The following is a 23,429-nucleotide window of genomic DNA, read 5'->3' as shown; positions in this document are numbered from 1 at the left end:
GTCTGTGACAAGACGTGTTTAAAGGATCCCTTCAAGAAATACACCTAAATCTATAGAACAGTTAACATTGTTAGGTAGGGGATGTCAAAACGCAGTGATACAGGGTATAAGACAGTGATGCTTGCATAGCACCAAAAGGCTCTGGGAGAGTGAAGTCACTAAGACTCAAGTAGCCTATGAAATGCTTCTGTCCTCAGGAACAATCACTACATTTTTAAATATGCAAGAACACTGACATGTAGTAAGTCAAAACTTAGTATCTTAAACCTTTAAACCTACTTCCATATCCAAATGGAATTTGGAAAGTTTCTCATCCCCTTATTACAAACCCAAAGGAAAGAAAAAATGTTGGATTTTGTTCCTTTCAAAACTAACTGAATTATCTCACATTTTCAATCTAAATGACATATATTTTAATTTCCAAACTAATACATTTCCAGACCACTATCAATGTATAACAATGGTCATCTTAAAAGTACATTTCAATTTAACTTCATGTGAAAAATTAATACACATTACCTTTTGGCAAGCTTTGCATAGTAATATTTTCTGAATTCTCATTAGCAGCTTTTTCATTTACATTCTCATCCACGGGTTTTTCATCATCAGACTCTACGTATTTTGTCACAATTGAAGGTTTCCTATGAAAGAGTTAAGTTCATAGAATTATGAACAGTTTCTGACAGTTGGAACAATATACCAAGACCATGACTAACATGTTTAGATATAATAGTAGCTCCCAAGCAAGGATGCCATCAGTCACTGGTAGAAACAAATTTCTCTTTAGCATATCACTAAAGATTGTGACTGAATACACACATATTCTGGTAACAAGTGGATTTTTAAGGAAATTATTTTTACATCACTACTTTAGAGAATAAATCAACAATAAGTAAATTGTGTTTAAAAAGAGACAATTCGGGGGCTGGAGAGATGGCTCAGCGGTTAAGAGCACTGACTGCTCTTCCAGAGGTCCTGAGTTCAATTCCCAGAAACCACATGGTGGCTCACAACCATCTGTAATGAGATCTGGCGCCCTCTTCTGGCCTGCTGTCATACATGCTCTATACATAATAAATAAATAAAATCTTTAAAAAAAAAAAAAAAAAAAAAGAGACAATTCAACTGCATAAGGAATAGCAAAATCAAGTAGTATCACAATGAAAATTTCCCATGGGTCTTAGATATACCTGGAAATAAATCCTGTCCTTATGAATAGTTTGGCAATTCAAGACATCTTAACACTCTTTGAACTTCTTATAATGTACAAATATAATGTCTCTTTTCCATGCTAAACAACATCACATAACTCTTTTTTTTTTAATTTAAATGCTATTGTTTTGTTTGTTTTTTTTTCCCCAGACAGTTTTTTCTCCGTGTAGCTTTGGTGCCTTTTCTGGAACTCACTCTGCAGCCCAGGTTAGCCTCAAACTCACAGAAATCCACCTGCCTCTGCCTCCCGAGTGCTAGGATTAATGGCAGTGCACCACAACAACCTGGCCATCACATAACTCCTTTTTTTTTTTTTTTTGGCTTTTCGAGACAGGGTTTCTCTGTGTAGTTTTGCGCCTTTCCTGGAACTCGCTCTGTAGAGCAGGCTGGCCTCGAACTCACAGAGATCCACCTGCCTCTGCCTCAGAGTGCTGGGATTAAAGGCATGTGCCACCACCACCCGAACACATAACTTAAAAACCCACATTGCTGCAAAAGAAAGTTAACATTTCTATTCTTTGTAAAGCACTATATATATTGAAAGGGTCACTAATATTATGAATCATTCTCTAAAATTTCCTTTGGACTGAAACTGCATAACTGATCTAACGGAATTTATTGCATTAGAGTACTCATCTCTAAGCATTTCAATTTGTATAGAATGGTTTATTTAAAACAATAGCACTGGGCGGGAGGCGCACATGCCTTTAATCCCAGCACTCAGGAGGCAGAGCCAGGTGGATCGCTGTGAGTTCGAGGCCAGCCTAGCTACGGACAGGCACCAAAACTACATGGAGAAACTCTGTCTTGGAAAAAAAAAAAAAACAATAGCACTTAATGTAAGTTCAGAAAAAAAAATATTTTTAGAAACAGTAAACCAAATAACCAAGAAAAAAGAAAAGACAGAAAACATTTTATTCCTTTTAACATCAACTCACCTCTTTGACCGTGAAGATCCTGAAGACCTGGATTTTTCTGAGGTGCTAGTTCCCTAAACATGAAGGGGAAAACCACAAAGGTGAGGAAACTCTTCCAGTAACAACATCGATATAATCAATCATCTTCCTGTAGGAAGAGCTTTCTTATAGTAATATAACAAAATACTATTTTGTATGTCCAAAGAACTTCAGAAAGAATTCTGAGGTTGAGAATGTACCTTAATGGTTGGTAAAGCTGCAAAAGTTTTAGGTTTAGAACCAATGCCAACAACCCCTCACCCCAGCCCACCCTGCCCCAAAAAACCCCACTAATTCTCATTACTCTGGGGTTTCCCTGACTGAAGATTAAATTTGTCTCTTTTTTTCCAAGGGGGTGAGGGTACTAGAGCTTTTAGCCCAAGACCCCTAGCACATGGGCTAAATAAATGGACCCCTTCCATTTATTAAGATGTTTTATTCTTTGAAAATTTCATACATTTAATAATGAAAATTTCATACATTTAATAAAATGTACTTCACAGCAACTGTGGTCCCCTGCACAAGATCAAACTTCCAGCACTGATAGGGGAGTGACTCCAGAAGCATCACCTTTAGCATGTGTTCTAACAATGAACCACACCCCAGCTCTTCCAATTTCTTTTTATTGATGTTGAGGGTTTTTGTATTTTGAGACAGGGTCTCACTGTGTAGCCCCAGCTGGCCTGGAACTTGCTATGCAGACCAGGCTGGTCTCCAACACAGAGACCCACCTGCCTCTACTTTAGCTCCTGAGTACTGAGGCTGCCATCATGCCTGATCCTTCTGGGGTTTTTTGTTTTCGTTTTTGTGGTATTGGGCTGGGTGAGTGTGTGTGTGTGTTTATATGTGTATGTTGCTATGAAAGCACTCTACCACTGAGCTAATTCTCTGGAAATAATTACAATTACCAGCTAAGGATATGGGAAAGAATACAATGTTTACCATGATCTCCATCTCATCTAACACATATAAAACAGAGGAGAAGTAATCAAATTTATGAGAGACAGGTGTTTTTAAGGATTTACAAAATTATACTATTCTTCTTGAACACACAAAATACTTTCTCTAAAATGCAAGCCTGCATGAAAGATGAAGGACCTCCATGTGTGTTATTTGGATAATGTTTACTAACTCTGAATATCATGTTTTGAAAAATTTTATAACCAGCAGGGCATGGTAGAACATGCCCATAGTTCCACCTTCAGGAAGCAGAGAAAAGTGGATCTCTAAGAGTTCCAGGACAGCCAGGGCTACACAGAGAGACCCTGCCTTAGGAAAAAAATAATCTCAAAATTCTAAAGCCATTTCCACAATGTGTACCTCAAACTGATACCCTATAATGACAGTTAAATATCAATATAGCATGCCTTTTCTGACCTCAAGTAAACTGCTAAAGGGAACTGTATGATAAAAATGAACACCTTATCAAACTTGACAACAACCAAATTAAAATATCACAGTGATAACTTTAAGCACAAAAGACAAATATGCTAATTATTAATAATCTTTAAAATGCTTCCAATTCACTTACCTCTTCCTTGTTATTATCCATCATATCAGAGTTAATTATAGAACCACTGTTTTTATCTAAAAAAAAAAGAAAACAAGAAATAAAGAATGTTTACCATGTCTTCAATGTATTACCAAACACCACCAAAAGTGGCAGTGTAGCACATGCCTGTAATCCAAGCACTCAGGGGGCAGGGCAAGATGATTAACGTAAATCTGAGGCCAAATGGCTTACACAGCGAGCTCAAGATCAGAGTTACATAGAAAGACCCTGTCTCAAAAAATAAAATAAAATAATTTAAAAAAACAAATAGCAGAATACTAATACCTACAATCTCCCAAGCCCATTTTGAAGCAATGAAACACAGTGATATTGATAATACTAAGTTTTATATTTTATTTTTTGGTTTTTCCGAGACAAGAGTTTCTATATATAGCTCTTGCTGTCCTGGAACTCACTATGTAGACAAGGCTGGCCTCACTCTCACAGAGATCCCCCTACCTCTGCTTCTACCTCTAAGTATACCATGACTACTAACAAGCTGTATTTCATCTCATTATAGAATGCTGGTGACAGGCTGGAGAGATGGCTTAGCTGGCAAGAACTTTCACTATTCTTAAAAGAGGACCCAGGTGGGATTCCCAGCACCCACGTGTCAGCTCACAACCACCTAGAGCTACAGTGCCAGGGGATCGGGTGCCCGTGGGCAATGAGCAGGCAAGTCATGTACAGCCATATATGGCAAAATATGCATACACATAAATTAAATACTGGAGGGGCAAGCAGTGGTGGCACACGCCTTTAATCCAGGCACTTGGGAGGCAGAGACAGGCCGATCCCTGGGAGTTGGAGGCCAGCCTTGTCTACAAAGTGAGTTTCAGGACAGCCGAGATTGTTACACAGAGAAACCCTGTCTTGAAAAAAACAAAAAACCAAAAAAGCCAAAAACCAAAACAATTAAATGCTGGAGACATAATGTTAAATTAAAACAAAAGTAAACAGAAGAAACGAATACAGGTTAATGAAACCAGGAATAGAAAAGAAAATTTAAGACACCAAGGAGTAATTGTTAAAAAAATGGAATAAACCTTAAGCTAGACTAAGAAATAAAAGTGAAAATTATTATTGCCAACCTTAACAAAATAAAAAGATTATAAAGGAATTGTATGAACCATACACCAAAAACTATAGAGAAATGTAACAGGCAAACAAACTAATGAAATAGGCTCCTGAAAAATTAAGACAACGTGGAAGAAATCAGTCATCAAAAATGACCCACAAAAAAAAAAAGCCCAGATGTTTTAACCAATAATTTTAACAAACATGTTAAACGGTATTAATACTTTGTGAATTCCTGTAAAAATAGGAGAGAATACCTCAAGTCATTTTATGAGGTCATTGTTACCCTGATATCAAATCAAAGTAAGATATCACAAAAGAGGAAACTACAGGTTATTACTTAGAAGTGATGTAAGATTTTTCATCAAAATACTGGAAAACTCCACATAAGAAGACAGAGTACAGGGCTGGGGCTCAATTGGTAGACAGAGAAGAGTACCCAACAAGCAGAACAAAGGCCTGGGTTCTCTCCCCAGTACCTGATAAACAAGACATGGTGATACATGTCTGTAATTCCAGCACTGAAAAGATAGAGGCAAGAGGATTTGGGGTGTAACACAAGCCTCCAACAGCAGCACTTGGGAGCCTGAGAGAGGGGGAATCTCTGTAAGTTCAAGGTTAGCTTAGTCTGCATAGTAAGACCGTCTTAAGTACAATATCCCAAAGGATCTATAAAAATGGGAAAGAATTACTAGAACTAATAAGTAATAAGTAACTTCGACAAGCTTACAGAATACAAATTCCACGTAGAAATGTCAAGTGAGTTCCTAAACATTTCAAAACAAGATTTTTATGTGTAAACTAAGCAGAGAATGTCATACTTGGGAGACTGGAGGTTCAAACAATAGCCTGTGCAGCACAGCCAGATGCCCGACCTTACCTGGGGAGAGGGGGAGGGGGCTAAGAGAGATGGCTCAGCAGTTAAACACATTTGTTGCTTTTCAAGAGGACCTGGGTTTGATTTCCAGCACCCACATGGTGGTTTCACAACCATCTGTATCTCCAGTTCCAAGAGATCTAATATTCTCTTCTGACCTCCATGGGCACTAGGCATGCAAGTGGTACACATATATACATGCACAGAAAACATTCATATTTAAAAAAAAGAATTAAACCTAATTTAGAAAAAAAAATGTAAAACCCTGATATATTTATAGGTAAAAATATAACAAAAATATTTATAATAGTATTGATAACAGAAAAGCACGAGGCTAAGAATGTCTCAGCTATTAATTAAACATTCTTTGTTTTGTTTTGTTTTTTTCCAAGAGATACCCTGTGCAGTCATCTTCTTTCCTCAGTTAGGCATATAGCACACATTTGTAATTTCAACACATGGAAAATGGAGATGAGTCCAGGGTCACCCTCCACTACACAGGAAGTTCAAGCCTGAGCTACAAGAGACCCATTCTCAAGAACAAAAATGAACAAACAAACAAAAAGAACTTCCTGCCTCTGCCTCCCAAGGGCTTTTGATTTCATCCCCCACCACTCGTGGCTGGCTACCCTCTGCCAACATCATTCCCCACCCTCCCAAGCTGGGTCTTGAATCAGGGCAAGCACTCTACCCCTACACTATACTACCGACCTACATTCTTATTCCATATATGAAAACTATCCAGTTGTACAGTTGTCTTTTGAAGAAAAAATAGGATGACCAAGTTGTTCTGTATAGTTTTAAGTATTTATTACAGGGTGAATAATTACTATTAATCTACCATCAAATTCACAACCATCTCTAGTGTCCTGTAGAATATTATTTTGTTGTTCTCCAACTGCAGAATTTCAAATTGGTTTTCTTCTTACAGTTTTTCTCTTATTGGGCTTCCTTATCAGTCCGTTCTTCCTAAGTATACCTGCCTTTCGATAGTTGAACATAGTTACAGTACTTGTCTACTCAATTCTACACAGAAGTTCTAGTGATCCCCTTTCCTTGCATGAATGAGTGACATTTCCTCTTTTGGTCTATCTAGTATCTGAAACTGGATACTGGACACTGTGAAATAGTCAGTCAAGATACTTCTGCTATGTTCCTGAAAAGTGTTGCTAACTAACTGTGGGGCAGAAAACAGTGAACTCCCCTGAAATCTAACCCTCACCTATACAAAGAAGGCAGCAGAGTTTTTGTTCTGTCCTTTCACGGTCCCACCCCCACTGCCTAGAATCCAGGATACACTTAGGCAATTCAGTCAGAAGACTGTATGAGTAGGTATTTTCTTTTTTCTGCTTGAGGGTTTTATTTTCTCCAAAAATTTGAGCTCCCATTTAGTAGCTCTATCCAAGATGAGATCTCCTAGTTCACTTTATAACTACTTATAGTCTTCAAGTTTTTCCTTGACACTGCATCCAATTAGACCACCAGTTGGGGGTGCTTTTTGGTTTTTTGGGTTTTTTTTTTAAGGGTTTATTTATTATGTATAGTGTTCTGCCTGCATGTTCGCCTGCAGGCCAGAAGAGGGCACCAGATCTCAATATAGATGATCATGAGCCACCATGTGGCTGCTGGGAATTGAACTCAGTCAGGTCCTCTAGAAGAGCAGCCAGGGAGCCATCTCTCCAGGCCCAGACCACTGGTTTCTATTTAAGTCTTAACAGCTACAAAAAGCTAACTGGGCCTTTCCTGAGGCAAAGAGGCTTTAACAAATGGGTATTTTGGCCAGTGTCATTTCCTCCTTCTAGGCTTTGACTCTCCTTCCATTATTGCCACTATTTATCTAACTCCTTATTTGTGCTGCCCACAGTACATATAGTATTGCATATTTGTGCACAATATGATTCATTCAACTAAAGCCACACTCTGCCACTAGGAGAAGTAGACTTTTTTTGTTCCCCCCACCACACCTTTGGTTTGTTTTTGTTTGTTTGTTTTTGTTTTTTAAGACAGGGTTTCTCTGTAGCTTTGTGCCTTTCCTGGAACTCACTCTGTAGACCAGGCTGGCCTCGAACTCACAGAGATCCGCCTGCCTCTGCCTCCTGAGTGCTGAGATTGAAGGCGTGCACCACCACCTCCTGGCATGAGAAGTAGACTCTTAATGTACCCAACTCAAGCACCTAATGAACACAGGACTCTGGCAATAAACTTCATTCTAAAAATAAGGAATTAGCTGGGTACTGTAGTTCAAGTCTGTAATTAGAGACCCTCCCTGTCTCCAAATATATCAATTAAATGAATAAAGAGTTCAGCATGGTGCTTCATGCCTATAATCCCAGCATTTTAGGAAAATGAAGCAGAAGACTTCTTACTAATTCAAAACCACCCTGGGCTAGGGGAGAACTTGTCTCAATAAAAATCTAGAGTGGTAGTACATGCCTTTCCTCCTAGCACTCGTTCTGTAGAGGCAGAAGATCTTAGTTCAAGGCCAGCCTGGTCTACACAGTAAATTCATTCAACAACAAGAACTATCTAGAGAGCCCTGATCTTAAAATAAAACTGGATGGATGGATGGATGGATAATTTCAAACAAATACTAAACGTTGATTACATTTCTTTTCTGTGATTAGCAGCTATAATGAAACTGTAGGAGTACAAAGAAGTCGAGGCAAATGAAGATGAGAGGAGCCCAATTTCCTTTGGTTAGAGAAAGAAAGCTCTAGATACAAAAGGAGAAGATTGGGGAAGTGTGGTGTCAAATTACAAGTGTTGCCGGCAAACTCACAAGCATCTAACACACACACACACACACACACACACACACACAAGCTTTCCCTGTAGAAGCCAGCAAGGCCTTCCTGCTGACAATCAGCACGACAGGCACACTGATACTTGTTGTTAGCCTTAACAGCTTATGGAGACAAAAAAACAAAGACACATCCATGCATCCAAGAAATGATCAATACTTGTTTTTTGTTTTTTTTAAAACAGTCAATGGAAGCATCCAGATAGCATAAAATTTGTACAATTCAAGTGTCAAAAGAAAAAAAAAAAACAAAACAAGGATTGGTAACATAGCTCAATGGGCAACGGCACTTGCTGCCAAGCCTGACCACCTAAGTTCAATCCCTGAGAAGTTGCTCTCTGACCTCGACAGGTATGCTGTGGCACATAAGTGTATGCACACTCATGCACATACATACACAAAAACTAAATAAATGTAAAAAAAAAGTTTTTAAAATAAATGATAGTAACAATATTCATAGGAAATAGAGAATTAGTATATATAGTAAATGCACAGATGATAAATCATAAAGCCCTCCCTTAGTAATATTGTAACTAATAATGCAGCCATAAATTATCAGGCAACGAACAGAACTTGTGATACACACTTTGCAGGAATGGCCCACAAGATTCCACAAGCTCAGTTCCGTGAATCTGTAATTAGGTGTCACTGCCCCCCACAGCTGTGTTTGTAAGTTGGTACAGTTAACCTTAACATGAGACATTGGCAGGAATAATAATAATAATAATCACGAGAGACCTTAGAAACCGAAAATTTCAGACCAGGTGGTCATGGTAGCACCCAGCCTGAGTTCTAGGACAGTCTGGTCTACACAGCAGGTTCCAGGCCAGCTAGGGTCACATGGCACGGGCCTGTCTTTTAAGAATCTACCTGTTAGCAAAGAGCAAGAGAATCAACACCCAAAAGAGGGAGAAAGAGTCACTGCCTGACAAAGACACCATGTGCTGTGCTCGTCTTGCCAAAGAAGGGGTTCCGTGACAGGCCATGCAGGCAGGTGAAAGGAGCTTGCAGTACGGAGCCTGGCCAACAGGAAGGGAAAGGGGGAGTCTCATTTTTATGACCACAGGGAACTGAATTCTGCCAAACCTTAAAGGAATCTGGGGACGGAGTCTTCCACGGAGCTACCACATGTGCTACCCTGCCTTTGCCTTGTGATAGCCCACAGAAAGCTCAGCAAAGGCCACCAGACTTCGGACCTACAATAGCTGTGAGATGACAAATAGGGGTCGTCTGAACCACCTAACATGATCATTTGGAATAGAGAACACATTAAGTTAAAATCTGATGATAGAATCATCTCAAAATCTACCTTATCTCATTATTAGTTATAAGAGACTAAATCCTAACTTTATAGTAATCAACCAAGCACAAATATAACCAATGCAACCAAATAATCCAACAACATCATTAATAAAGGGACAAACGAAGCCACTTGCTTTGTGATAAAATTCACAGACACATTCTCCTAGGTAGATTTTTTTTTTTTTTTTTTGTCAACTTGACACACAAGCCACGGTCATCTGGGAATAGGACTATAATATTACTGCTGGTCCTTTGGAAGTAATATTTTTCTTCTGGAAACATTACGAGACTTCTTCTGAGAATTTTGCTCTTTAAAAAAGTTGGATTGTGGGCTGATGGCCCATGCCTTTAGTCTCAAAGCTCAAGAGGCAAATATGAGTTCAAAGCCAGCCTAGTCTACATAGCAAGCACCAGACCAGCCAGAATTCAGAGTTGTGCAATGAGACCCTGTGGTGGTATTCTAATTGTACTGAAAAGTGATTTTGATTGTATGTTAATAAATCAAGTTGCCTGGAGGTCGGAGCTATTAGAGCCATAGCAAGAGTATGGCGGTGGTGGCACACGCCTTTAATCCCAGCACTTGGTAGAAGAGTTAGGTAGATCTCTGTGTGTTCAGGGATACAGCCAGCATTGGAGACATACGCCTTTAAGACCTGGGGGGACTGTACATACAGACAGTGACGAGGCAGTCACGTGTTTGGGTTTAAAACCAATGAGAAGGCAGAACAAAAGACTATGAAAAGACATACACACAGGAAATAGGTCTCTTTTGGGAAGCTAGGACCACCACAGGAGGAAGGGTGAGATTTTAGCTCTGAGCTCTGACCTCTTGGCTTTCTCTTTTACATTGGTTCTGTGTTTCTTATTTAATAACACGGTTGGTTACATCTACAAGACACTGTCTCATAAAAACGTATGTGGGGGGGGGGGCAATGGCAGCAGTTGCACATGCCTTAGCTTGAGACAGAAGCAAGAAGATCTCCGTGAGTTTGAGGTCAGCCTAGTCTACATAGCAAGTTCCAGGACAGCCAAGGATATACAAAAAAACCCTGTCTCGAAAAACCAGGACAGATGTGCTTAAAAATAGTCTGATAAAGACTAGCTGTAGTTTCCCTTTTTAAAAAATTTGTTTGTGGAGTGGGGATGTGGATACATACGCCATGGAACACATATACATGAAGGTCAGAAGGTAACTCGGTGGAACTGGTTTTCTCCCTCCAAGGTCATGTGAGTTCCAGGGATCAAACTTGGGCTATCTGACTTTCCCAGCAATAGCTTTTATTCATTCAGCAATCTGGCTGGCTCTAGTGTAGGAATTCCTGTGTTTCTCTGAATCCTATCAGAACCTCTTAAATCTGTGGGTTGACAGTCTCAGTCTTTAGGAAATGCTTAGCCAGTGACTTATAATACTCTTAACTGCACATATAGTTGACCTTTTCACTATGAACTTATGTTATTTTCTATGTTGTATACATGTACATACATGAATGAGCTTTTGTGTTGTGCTTGCTATAAGTAATTTTACCTAAGCCAGTAATCATGATAGGATATAGGTTATTTTTTTTTTTTTAGTTTTATGTGCAAATGATATTTTGCCTGCATCCATATCTGTGTGAGGGTGTCAGAACCCCTGGAGCTAGAGTTATAGGCCGTGGTGAACTGTCATGTAGGTGCTGGGAATTGAACCTGGGTCCTTCCCAAGAGCAGTCAATGCTCCCAACTGCTGAGCCATCCCTCCAGCCCTGGGTATAGGCTATTTTTTTCCCTTTTTTTTTTTTTCGGAGCTGATGACCGAACCCAGGGCCTTGTGCTTGCTAGGCAAGCACTCTACCACTGAGCTAAATCCCCAACCCCTAGTTTAGTATGGTAATCTCAGCATTCAAGAGGCTTAGGCAGGATGACCACAAGTTTAAAGACAGCCCGGGATATATAGCAACATCCTATCTCAAAAACATTTCTTAGTGGATCTCCGTGAGTTTGAGGCCAGCCTGGTCTTCTACAGATCAAGTTCCAGGATAGGCTCCAAAGCTCCACAGAGAAACTCTGTCTTGAGAAAAAAAAAAAGAAAAAAAAATTCTTAGCCAGGTGGTGGTGGCGCACACCTTTAAATCCCAGCACTCAGGAGGCAGAGGCAGGTGGATCTCTATGAGTTTGAGGCCAGTCTGGTCTAGAGAGTGAGTTCCAGAACAGCCAGAGCTACACAAAGAAATCCTGTCTCAGAAAAAAAAATTCTTAAAAGGAGTAAAGAGAACAAATGTCAACTTATTTTATAAAAATAAATTCACCAAATCCATTTCGGTGTTTTGTTGTTGTTGTTGTTGTTGTTTTAGAAACAATAAAAAATGAGTCTGACTGTAACCAGGCTGGACTGAAACTTACTGTGTAATCCATACTGGCCTTGAAGCCTACTTGCCTACTGAGCACTGAAATTTTAGGTGTGGGACACCATTCCAAACTTCATTGAGTGATATTATTAAACAGCACAATGATTTAAATTCTCATACACAAGTAACCGTTGTAATAAAATATTCCTATACTTCATTAGGGATACAGTTATACAGAGCACTTGCCTAACATGCTCAATGCCCCGAGTTCCACCACCTGAAACCTACACAGCTCATCTCTCTCCTAATACTTATCTACTCATGACCTCCACCAGAAACTTCCATTATATATAAAACACTCTGAACAACATCAGTTTACAAATTCACACTTTTCCTTCTAAAATTAAAATCTTACAGCAAACATATCCGATAAGGACTTCTACAAATTTGCAAGTCAACTTTTCTACAAATTAAGTAGCTACTCTACACAATAAATAAATGTCGGGCTGGAGAGGCAACTCAGCAATTAAGAATGCTTACTGCTCGCCGGGCGGTGGTGGCGCACGCCTTTAGTCCCAGCACTCGGGAGGCAGAGGCAGGTGGATCTCTGTGAGTTCGAGGCCAGCCTGGTCTCCAAAGCGAGTTCCAGGAACGGCGCAAAACTGCACAGAGAAACCCTGTCTCGAAAAAACAAAAAACAAAAAAAAAAAAAAAAAAAAAAAAGAATGCTTACTGCTCTTGCAGAGGACTCCGCGTCTGTTCCCAGCACCCTCATCAAGTGGCTCACAACCACCTATATATAACTACAGTTCCAGGGAATCTGGAATTATATTACAGAGGAATCCAGTCCTCTGTAGACACCTGCAAACATTTGGTGCACAAAAACATAAACTCATGTAGCCTCACACACATCAGACATAAATAAAAATATAAGGAACTATTTAAAATACATGGATAGAAATAATTGAAAAAAGACTAGATATAGCAAAGTCCTTTTTGACTTACCTGTGCTTTGGTTCATTACAAGTCGTGGGGAAGAACACGTTTCCTCAGATTCTTCTGATGAATGTGCTAGGAAGTCATGAAGCTTCTGCACCAATGTATTCAACTTGCTTTCACTATCAAAACAAAAATTTAACAACGTCCTTATAATAAACATAAATCTCTAACAGTGAAGCTTATCCTATAGTCTTATGAGAATATACATGCTCAAAGTCAAAAAAATTAAGGTAACAAATTTTATTTTGCTGAGGATATAAAAATATGAATAACAGCCAGGCAGTGGTGGTACATGCCTTTAATTCCAGCACTCAGGAGGCAGAGACAGGTGGATCTCTACGAGTTCTAGACCAGCCTGGTCTACAGAGTGAGTACTAGGCCAGCCTGGTCTACAAAGTGAGTTCTAGGACAGCCAAGGCAACACAGAGAAACCCTATCTTGAAAAACACAAACAAACAAAATAACACAATCTACCCATACAACCATGGACAGGCTAATAAATATCACTTAAGGAAAAACGCTCATACTATTCACTAAACATTTCCAAAATACCAAAATCTTTCAATGTGTTTAATATGGTATGTTTAGTATAAGTTACATTTTAAAATAATTTAACACAAAATAAAGCTTATCACAAGGCGCTGGGAATGGAGATCAGCATCAAAAATATTTACCTTGCATGCAACAAGGCCTCAAAAGTTTAATTCCCAGCACTTCCAAAAATAACAAAGAACAAAAACCTATCACTTTTTTTTAAGAAAAAGCAAAATTACAACCTCAAATGACTTTTAAAAGAAAAACTGAGGTAATAAAGGGAAAAAAGATTTTCATGTTTAAATTTTATGCACCTTTTGCTAGGCAGAGTGCACGCTTTTGATCCCAGCACTCAGAAAGCAGAGGCAGGCGGATCTCTTGAGTTTGAGGCTAACCTGGACTACAATATAAGTTCCAGGATAGCCAAAACTACACTGAGAAATCCTGTCTAGAAAAACAAACAAACGGGCTAGAGAGATGTCTCAGCGGTTAAGAGCACTGGCTGCTCTTCCAGAGGTCCTGAGTTCAATTCCCAGTACCCACATGGTGGCTGACAACCATCTGCAATGAGATCCGGTGCCCTCTTCTGGCCTGCAGGCATACATGTAGACAGAACACTGTATACATAATAAGTAAATAAATCTTTAAAAAAAAAGAAAGAAAAACAAAAATTCATCTACCTTTATTTCACAACATCTAGCTGGCCCTTGTAAAATATCTTCTCATTATCATTACTAAATTTAGTAACTATTTTCTTATTCATAGGCTATATCTGTAAAGGCCTCTGAAACCAAAACACTGGTGGATCACCTTTTCAAGAAAGCTTAAACAGACCAACATGCAAAATATGAACATTTTTCTGCCTTTACACAAGAAAAATCAGTAATTTATCAAGTCTATTTCCTGACTTCCTTGACTGTCTCATTAGTTTTTAATTAGTCTATCTTCTGCTTGGTATAGAGTAGTTGTATAATACACTGATGCTAAGATGAAAAAAATTACAGAACAAGACTTAAAAGAATGAAGACTTTTAAGCAACCAATAACTAATCATTTACAGCATAAACTGTTAAGCTGTTTAATGACTGAATAGTGTTCCCTTACATGGTGGCAAACACCTTTAATGACAGCACTCCAGAAACAGAGGTAGGCAGATTGCTGTGAGTTCAGGGCCAGCCTGATCTACAAAGTGAGTTCTAGGACACCCAGAGCTACACAAAACAAACAAACAAACAAATGATAGAAATAAACTGATAAGGAGTTCAAAGCTTAAAGGTAGAAGTTAATCATTTAATCTTTTCTTTTAAAAAATGAAGATTTTCAAGGCTGGAGAGATGATTCAGCAATGAAAAGCACTTGTGTAGTCCTGAGGACCAGAGTCCATATCCCAGCACCCATGTTAACAAGCAACTGCAGCCCCAAGGGAGCCAGCAACAGAAAGCTCGATGAGGTTTGGTAGCATGCAGCCTAGAAAACACAAGCTCCAGGTTCAGAGAAGTCCGGCCTCAAAGGAATAGAAAAGGAGATCAATAACCTTTTCTGGCCTCTGTGTGCACACAGGCATGAACATCAAAGACAAATAATAGACATTCACAATATACAAATCTTAAAAAGGAAGATTTTATAAACTTAAAAGACAGACAGAAAATAAACAAATCCTGAGTTCATCAAACTTCAAAACAATTCTATCAAAAGATACCATCAAGAAAAGAGAAAGACTAAAGCAGAAATTAATGAATTGAAGGGGCTGAAGAAATAAATGACTCACACTGCTTTTTCAAGACCGAAGTTCAGCTCTCAACACCCACATTAGACAGCAAAACTACCTCTAAATGCCACACTCATGTGCATATACATACATACATACATACATACATACATACATACATACACACACACACATTAAAAGAGGATTGGAAGAACAATTCAGTCTTTAAGGGCACTGGCTGTTCTTGCACAGCACCTGGATAAAATTCCCAGCATTCACATCATAAACACCAGTAACTCCAGTTTCAGGAAATCCAATGCCCTCTCCTGGCTTCTGTAAGCACCATGCAAGTATGTGATGCATATACATACATCCAGGCAAAAACTCATAAACACAAAATAAAAACTGTAAATAAGTAAATATCCTTTTTAAAAAGAGAAATTAATGAAATGGAGATTAAAAAACAAATACAAAGAATCATGAAACAAGGATTTGGAGGAAGAGGGTGTACTCAGCTTGTAGAATACTTGACTAGCACGTACAAATTCATAGCTTTTATTCCCAGAAACAGATAAACTAGGAATGGTAACATGTGCTTATAATCCCATTCCTCTGGCGCTAGAGGCAAGAGCACCAGAAATTTAAGATCATCCTTAGCTGCACAGCAAGTATGAGGCAAGCCTGAGATACTGAGACCCTGATTCAATTAAAAAAAAATTAATGAGCCGGCAGTGGTGGCACATGCCTTTAATCCTAGCACTTGGGAGGCAGAGGCAGGCAAATCTCTTGAGTTCTAGGCCAGCCTGGTCTACAGAGCGAGTTCAGGACAGGCACCAAAGCTTCACAGAGAAACCCTGTCTCAAAAACCCAAAAAATAATAATTAATGAAAAAAATAATAAAACGTTGAGGCTGGAACTCAACCTTTGACGTATAATCTGTCCTGCCTATGGGAAGGGGGAGGTAGTTAGCTAAGGGTGGTGCCAAGACTGTGGGAATGGCCAACCAATGACTGGTCCAGCCTTAGACCCATACCATGAGAGTGAGCCCACCCCTGACATTGCCAGAAGTGCCAGGACCCAGACGGGGTAAGAAAATAATTCAACATAATGATGCCTAACGATATTCTGCTATATTCATAGATTGGTGCCTAGCCCAATAGTCATCAGGGATGCTTCATACAGTAACTGACAGAAACAGATGCAGAGAACATCAGCCAAGCATTCGGCAGAGCTAGGGAAATCCTGCTGGAGAAAGGGAGGAAAGAGTATATGAACCAGGGGTGTGTGTGTGTGTGTGTGTGTGTGTGTGTGTGTGTGTGTGTGTGTGTGTGTGTGTGTGTGTGTGTGTGTGAGACGAGGAAATCACAAGGGAACCCACAGAAACAACTAACCTGGCTCAAAGGAGCCCACAGAGTCTGGAGTCTGCATGGAACCCTCTACATATGTGTGACAGTTGTGTAGCTTGGTCTACTTGTGGGACTCCTAGCAGTGGGACCAGTTTCATAAGCTTTGGCTGGCTCTTAGGACCCTACTCCTCACACTGGAGTCCCTTGTCCAGCCTTAATACAAGGGGAGGAGCTTAGTCCTACCTCAACTTGATATGCCATGCTTTGTTGAAACACAACAGAAACAGGAGTAGATTGAGGGGGGGACAAAATGGAGGTGGGGGAGAAAATAGGAGGAGGGAGGGGAAAATGTAGTCGAGATGTAAAATAAATGAATAAATTTAATTAATACAAAAATGAAAAAAAGTTGAGGCTGGAGAAATGGCTCGGTGGTAAATAGCACTGGCTGTTCTTCCAGAGGACGCAGGTTCAATCCCCCAGTTCCAAGGGATCCTCCATCTTCTTCTGGCCTCCCCAGACATCAGGCATATATGTGATACACAAACATATATGCAGACAAACTACACATAAACAAACACAAAAAAACCACCAGAAATGATTCCGTAGAAAGATAAAAATCAACAAATCCATAGACAAAGTAAACAAAACACTGAAATTAGAAATTAAATTCAGAGGAGGTTTAGGAAATATTTTGAAAATGTACATTCCAAATAGATAGGAAATCTAGAAGTAATGAATAGATTCCTAGACACATATGGCTACCAAAATTAAACCAAGAAAACACAATTTAAAGAGCAAGTGAGATTGAAGCAGTCATAGTCTCCAACAAAGAGAAGCCTAAGCATGGCCAGAAAGACTTACTGACAAATTCTACCTGACCTCTAAAGTAAAGCTAACCTCGCTGCTTCTCAAACGACTCCATAAGGGTAAAAAAGAAAGAAGCAAGCAGGATGGTTCAATAGGTAAAAGGACTTGGGGCAAAGGAGAACCCACATGACTGAAGAAGAGAGCCAGTGTTCAAAAAGTATCCTCTATACTCCATACATACTAGGGGACACCCATAAGAACACACACGGGGGAGGGGGGAGAGCAGGAGGGGGAGCACTCATGCAAATGTGCTCACTAAATGAATATATTTTTTATATTATTATTACTTTAGTATTCTGTGTGGATGGGTATTTTTTCCTGTACATATGTCTGTGCACACGTGTGCCCAGGGCCCACAGAGGCCAGAAGAGGGCATTGGATCCCCTGGAACTGGAGCTGCATATGGTTGTGAGCATCATGTGGGGGAATGAAACCCAGGTCCTCTACAAGCCATCAGTGTTCAAAACCACTGAACCATCTCTCCAGCCCCAAATATCTTTTTAAAACCCCCTTCTGGGACAGAAAGATAGATGAACAGGTAAAGGTATTTGCCACCAAGCCTGGGGACCTGAGGTCCATCACCAGAAGAGAAATGGCTCCTAAAAGTTGTCCTGACCTCTAAGTGTGCTCACACATAAATAAGTGAATAAACAAGGTTGAGAGACTAAGGAAATGGCTCAGGGTTAAGAGTACCTGCTGTTCTTCCAGAGGATCCCATTTCAGCTCCAAGCACCCACATCAGGCAGCTGGTTTCTTAGGGTACTGACACACATGTGGCATACATTCATTCACACACACACACACACACACACACACACACACACACACAAGCAAATCTTTAAAATTTTTATTTGAAAAACGGGCAAATAACTTTAATATAAAGTTCTCCAAAGAAAATGTACAAATGTAAATGCAAAGCAAAACCACATAAGAAACCATTCGGGGCTGGAGAAATTGCTCAGTGAGAGAGCACTGGCTGTTCTTCCAGAGGTCCTGAGTTCAATTCCCAGCAACCACATGGTGGCTCACAACCACCCGTAATGAAATCTGGTGCCCTCTTCTGACCTGCAAGCATGCATGTAGGCAGAACACTGTATACATAATAAATAATTTTTTAAAAAAAGAAAGAAACCATTCAAAACCAGGCAGTGGTGTCACATGGCTTTAAATCCCAGTACTTGGGAGGCAGAGACAGGCAAATCTCTGTGAGTACAAGGACAGCCAGAGCTACATACAGAAACCCTGTCCTCAAAAAACAAAAAAACAAAAAAAGAAACCAAACAAAAACAAAAAACAAACAAACCATTTGATACTCAATAAAAAGGATAAAATAACTTTTAAAACAAAAACATTTCTGGCAAGGCTACAGAAAATTAGAGTCCATATACACTGCCTGTAAATAGGACTGGGGATGTAGCTCAGTTGGTAAAGTGCTGGCCTAGCAAGTATGAGGCCCTGGTTTGGATCCTGAGCACAACACAAATTGGGCAAAGTGATTCCAGCACTGGAGAGGATCAGGAGCTCAAAGAACTCCCTGTTAAACAAGGAGTTCAAGGCCAGCCTGGGCTATGAGATCTCATCCCAAAAAACAAGAAGGGATGCAAAATTGTACAGGCACTGTGGAAAAAAACTGGCCTGTTACATACAAGGCCCTGGGTTTGTTCCGCAGCACTGAAAAAAATTAAGCACAGGGTAACAAAATGAGCCAGAAATCCTACTTCCAGAAATACACCCAAGAGAAATGAAACCACATGCTAATCCTTCAAAAAAAATGTAAGTGACTGTTCATAGTAACATGACTCAAAATTTAAAAAAAAAATAGAAAGTACCCAAATATACATCAACAGATAAATGGATAATAAAATGTGGTATCATCCATGGAATACTACACTCCAATAAACAGAATGAAATACTAATGTATGTTAAATAAGGATGGCCATTACAAGTGGCAATGCTAAAAGGTGGCAGATACAACACAACACATTATTAATACTGAATTTCTCTATTTATATAACCGAAATGGGCAAGTCCAGAGACAGAAGTAAATTACCAACTTCTAGGAGATGGGAAAAGGGAGAATTAGAAGATATAGGGAATCCCTTTTATGATGATTCAAAATATCTCAGAGGCTAAGGATATAGCTTAGTTGGTAGACTGCTTGCCTAGCATGCACAAAGCCATACCTAGTACCACGTAAGACCATAAAACTAGATATGGTGGTACACTCAGAAGCTAGAAGCAAGACCAGAAGTTCAAGATCATTCTTGGCTACATGGTGAGTTTAAGACCAGCCTGGGATACAGGAAAACGTATCTCAAAAATAAATAAATTCCTAAAGTTGGATTGCAAAGCACTTTGAGTTTAAACACTAAAATTTTTAATTTTTAAATAACTAACAAACAAAACTGTGCATACATTCCCAAAAAAAATCCACAATCAAAACTTAAGAAAACTAGCATGAAAATTTACATCAAGAAATAAACATGTGGACTTAACCACAGAGATGTCTCAGTGATTAAGAGCACTGGCTGCTCTTCCAGAGGTCCTGAGTTCAATTCTCAGCAACTACATGGTGGTGGCATAACCATCTATAGTGGGATCTGGTACCCTCTTCTAGAATAAAGGTATACAAGCAGTGTTGTTGCTTGGTTTTGCTCTTTTAGGGGGCCCGCCACTCAGCAGCTCCCAAATAAATTACTCATGGAGACTTATTCTTACTCATAAATGCCCTTAGCTTGGCTTGTTTTTAGCCAGCTTTTCTTAATGTTAAATTATCCCGTCTTCCTTTTGCCTCTGGGCTTTTCCTTTTCTATTCCTGTATACCTTTCTTTGTTTCTTACTCCGTGGCTTGCTGGGTAGCTGGGTGGCTGGCCCCTCGAGTCCTCCTCCTTCGCTGGCTACTTCATTTTTCTGTCCCAGATTTCTCCTTCTATATATTCTCTCTGCCTGCCCCAGCCCCGCCTATCCTTTCTCCTACCCTGCTATTGGCCATTCATTTCTTTATTATACTATCAGGTGTTTTAGACAGGCACAGTAACACAGCTACAGTTGTAGCCACACTACGTTTCCTGGCTGTATCCAGCAGGACTGCATAAGAGGCTGATTGGACCACGGGCCTGGGTACCAGGTGTTTGGAAGGGTCTACACTTGACTGTAACTAGCAAGGGGGAGGTCTTTTGCTCCACCCCTTGGCATTGTTATAAATAGACCTTTGAAATAAAGTTCTGGGCCGGTGGATAAGGATCCAGGCCCACCCGAGTCTATCCTATGTTTCTCTCCCTCTCTATTTCTAACTAAGTCTCTTATCCCTCATTTCACAAGAGTCCCTGGGGTAAAAAAAAAAAAAAATGGTGGGGGCCGGTCCCCCACAGATGGCACCTGAACAGGGACAAAGAAAAGATAAAAAAGAAAAAAAAACATAACACTAGAAATTGGAGAAAGGACTGAAGGGGGCACTTGTGAGTGTAGGCATGCCAATCAGGAATTGAAAAATGACGGTATGGGTATTCTATTCTCAGGTGTATAGGTTGGGTGGTGAAGGAAATACCTCAAGGCTGCAGCATTAGATTTCTCTCTCTATATATATAGATCTCTCTCTATAGATCTCTCCTCTCTCTCTCTTTTCTATTTATAAAAATTAAGGAAAGTAGAAAGGGTGATATAGTGCAGAAGAAATTTAGAGTTAGGAATATAGAAAAGAAAAAGCTTAGGGTAAAGTAGGATAAGATAAGCCTAATTTGGGGGCTATGAACACAAACTGGGGGGTGGGGGGAAAATCTATCTTCCTGAGCTTTATGGGCAGAGAAAAGCTCTTCTTTGAGCTTATCGGGTAGAAAAGGAATTCCTATGGAAGCTTTTGGCCTGGGGAGCTAAAATGCTAAAATGCTTAAAAAAAAAAAAAAAAAGCAGCAGAGGAAAGAAATTTCCCCTGCAGCGGGTGCGGATGGAAGAAAAAATCCTCTGCTCCGTCAGCAGTGCAACATTTTACCCTCAGAATTAGTTTCCTCCTGGCCTCGAAGCCAAAAAGTGTAGAGAACGGAAGTTTTGGGAACGTGTGGTAATCTTTCTCTCTTTTGGGAAAAACTTAATCTCTCTCTAAAAGGCCTTTAAGAACAAACTTTCTCAGTTTCTTTTTCTGTAAGGAAAAAATTAGTTTCACCTGGATGGGAAAAGCCCAAGACAAGGGCCCGATGAGGCAGGGAAGTCAAACTGCGGCTGCATTAGCAGCTGCCCTTTGCATCCGAGACACTATCTGGGGAAGGAGCCGGCAGGCCGGGATAGGACAGGGAGCTATCCAAGAGAGCAGCTTTCTTTTCTATCAGAGAAAGGACCTTCAGGTTTGCCTCACCAACCCGGTGAAATCCTGAGGGTTTTGCCTCAGACAATAAATCGCGCAGCCTGAGTGTGGAGACAAACAGAACTGGGTCAAGTGAAAGAGCTAATTAGAGAGATATACCTGTTAAAAAATGGCACAGGCATCCTAAAGCAAGCTTAACAAAAAAAAAAAAAAAATCTGTTACAAAAAAACGAAACCCGGTAAAGGGAACCGGAACCGGAAAGTTTGCTAGCGTACCCCAAAGGCTTTCTGGGAAATGTAGTATCAATGCAAGTTTGACAGGAATTTCACCCTCAGCCTGAAGCGAGGTTTTCCATAGAACTGAAAGTTCTGCTGTAACAAACGTTTGTCTGAATTATGGCACAGGGAAGCTGTTCTGAATTTGGGTAAAGAAACCGCCTCTAGTTAGAAACTGTCTGCAGCTGAGCAATTTCTGCTGGGTTCCTGATGGGCTGAGAGAGCTCAGCAGCGCAGCACAAAAGAAAGGTGACTTTGGGGAGTAGCGTTTGTTCCAAAAATGTTACAGTTCTCTAGCAACAAATGTAACGTTACAACTTCATAGCAACAGTAATCATTAAATCCCAGTATTAAAAGAACCATTGCCAAATAGACTCGTTTCAAACTTTCAAGAACTTTCAGAATATCAAAGCTGACTATAATCTCTAAACTTTAAAAATAATTTGCCTTCTTCCTGTCTTGTTAAGAGTCTAATTAGTTCTAGTGATAATTAAGAGTAAGAAATAGAAAATTATTCTGTCTTGTTAAAAGATGTTAAATCTCTTCTAGGTATTAAGAAATCTTTAGATGTTTGTTTTAGAATCTTTAGAATCTTTAGATGTTTGCTTTAGAATCTTTAGAATCTTCTAGGTATTAAGAAATCTTTAGATGTTTGCTAAGTTAGATATCTAATAGATTTATAGAATTTCCTTAAGACATGTAATAATAAGCCTGTAATTAGTAAAAATGGCCATGATATTTGCTAAGGTACTCCTATAAATATTTGCTAAATATAAATATTTGCTAAAGCAGTCCTATAGAATGATAAGAAATAAGTATATTTACTAAGGTAGTCCTATAGAATGTAAGTAAGACTTAGGTAAGGTAAGGTAGGTAAAGTAGACCTATAGATAAAGTAGTCCTATAGAATGTAAGTTTAAATAGGTCATAGATTTAGTCAAAAAAATGTAGGTTTAGAATATATAGGCTTTAGGTCTAAGGATATGAAGAGTAGGTTTTCCCAACGTGGAAAAACAATACCCATAGCAGACTTGGCAGTTCCAGAAACCACCAATAATAAGCAGCGGCTCCAGAGACTGCCAGCTTCAGAAAGGTGCAGCAGAAAGCAATGTCCACTGCTGAGATTTGTGGGGCTGTCATAGCTTCTCAAGCAGCAAACGCCAACAGCCAGCGAAAGCAGAGCCAGCACTAGTGGAGAGGGTCTGCAGGCTTGTCTCCTGAGTACTGGGATGAAAGGCATGCGAAACCGCCGCTTAGCTAAAAGGGTGTTCTTTTTTCTTATGTATATAGGTGCTTCGTCTGC

The 23,429-nt window shown here is 39.7% G+C and overlaps 1 protein-coding gene across 17 annotated transcripts in view; it reads right to left on the bottom strand.

Moving 5' to 3' along the window:
• Atrx (ATRX chromatin remodeler) overlaps positions 1–23,429 on the bottom strand; it is a 180,666-nt gene that overhangs the window by 117,643 nt on the left and 39,594 nt on the right. For all 17 annotated transcript variants that reach the window (XM_015986247.3, XM_076562565.1, XM_042269321.2 and 14 more), the window contains 4 exons: positions 13,106–13,218; positions 3,700–3,755; positions 2,151–2,203; positions 520–641 (listed from right to left, as the gene is read on the bottom strand). In XM_015986247.3, coding sequence (XP_015841733.1) covers positions 520–641; positions 2,151–2,203; positions 3,700–3,755; positions 13,106–13,121 — 247 coding nt within the window. In that variant the 5' untranslated portion in view covers positions 13,122–13,218. The remainder of the gene's footprint in view (positions 1–519; positions 642–2,150; positions 2,204–3,699; positions 3,756–13,105; positions 13,219–23,429) is intronic.

Source organism: Peromyscus maniculatus, chromosome X, assembly GCF_049852395.1.
Source record: "Peromyscus maniculatus bairdii isolate BWxNUB_F1_BW_parent chromosome X, HU_Pman_BW_mat_3.1, whole genome shotgun sequence".
Taxonomy (NCBI): Eukaryota; Metazoa; Chordata; class Mammalia; order Rodentia; family Cricetidae; genus Peromyscus; species Peromyscus maniculatus.
The sequence above is the reverse complement of the archived record's forward strand: the minus strand, read 5'-3'. Positions and strand labels throughout refer to the sequence as shown.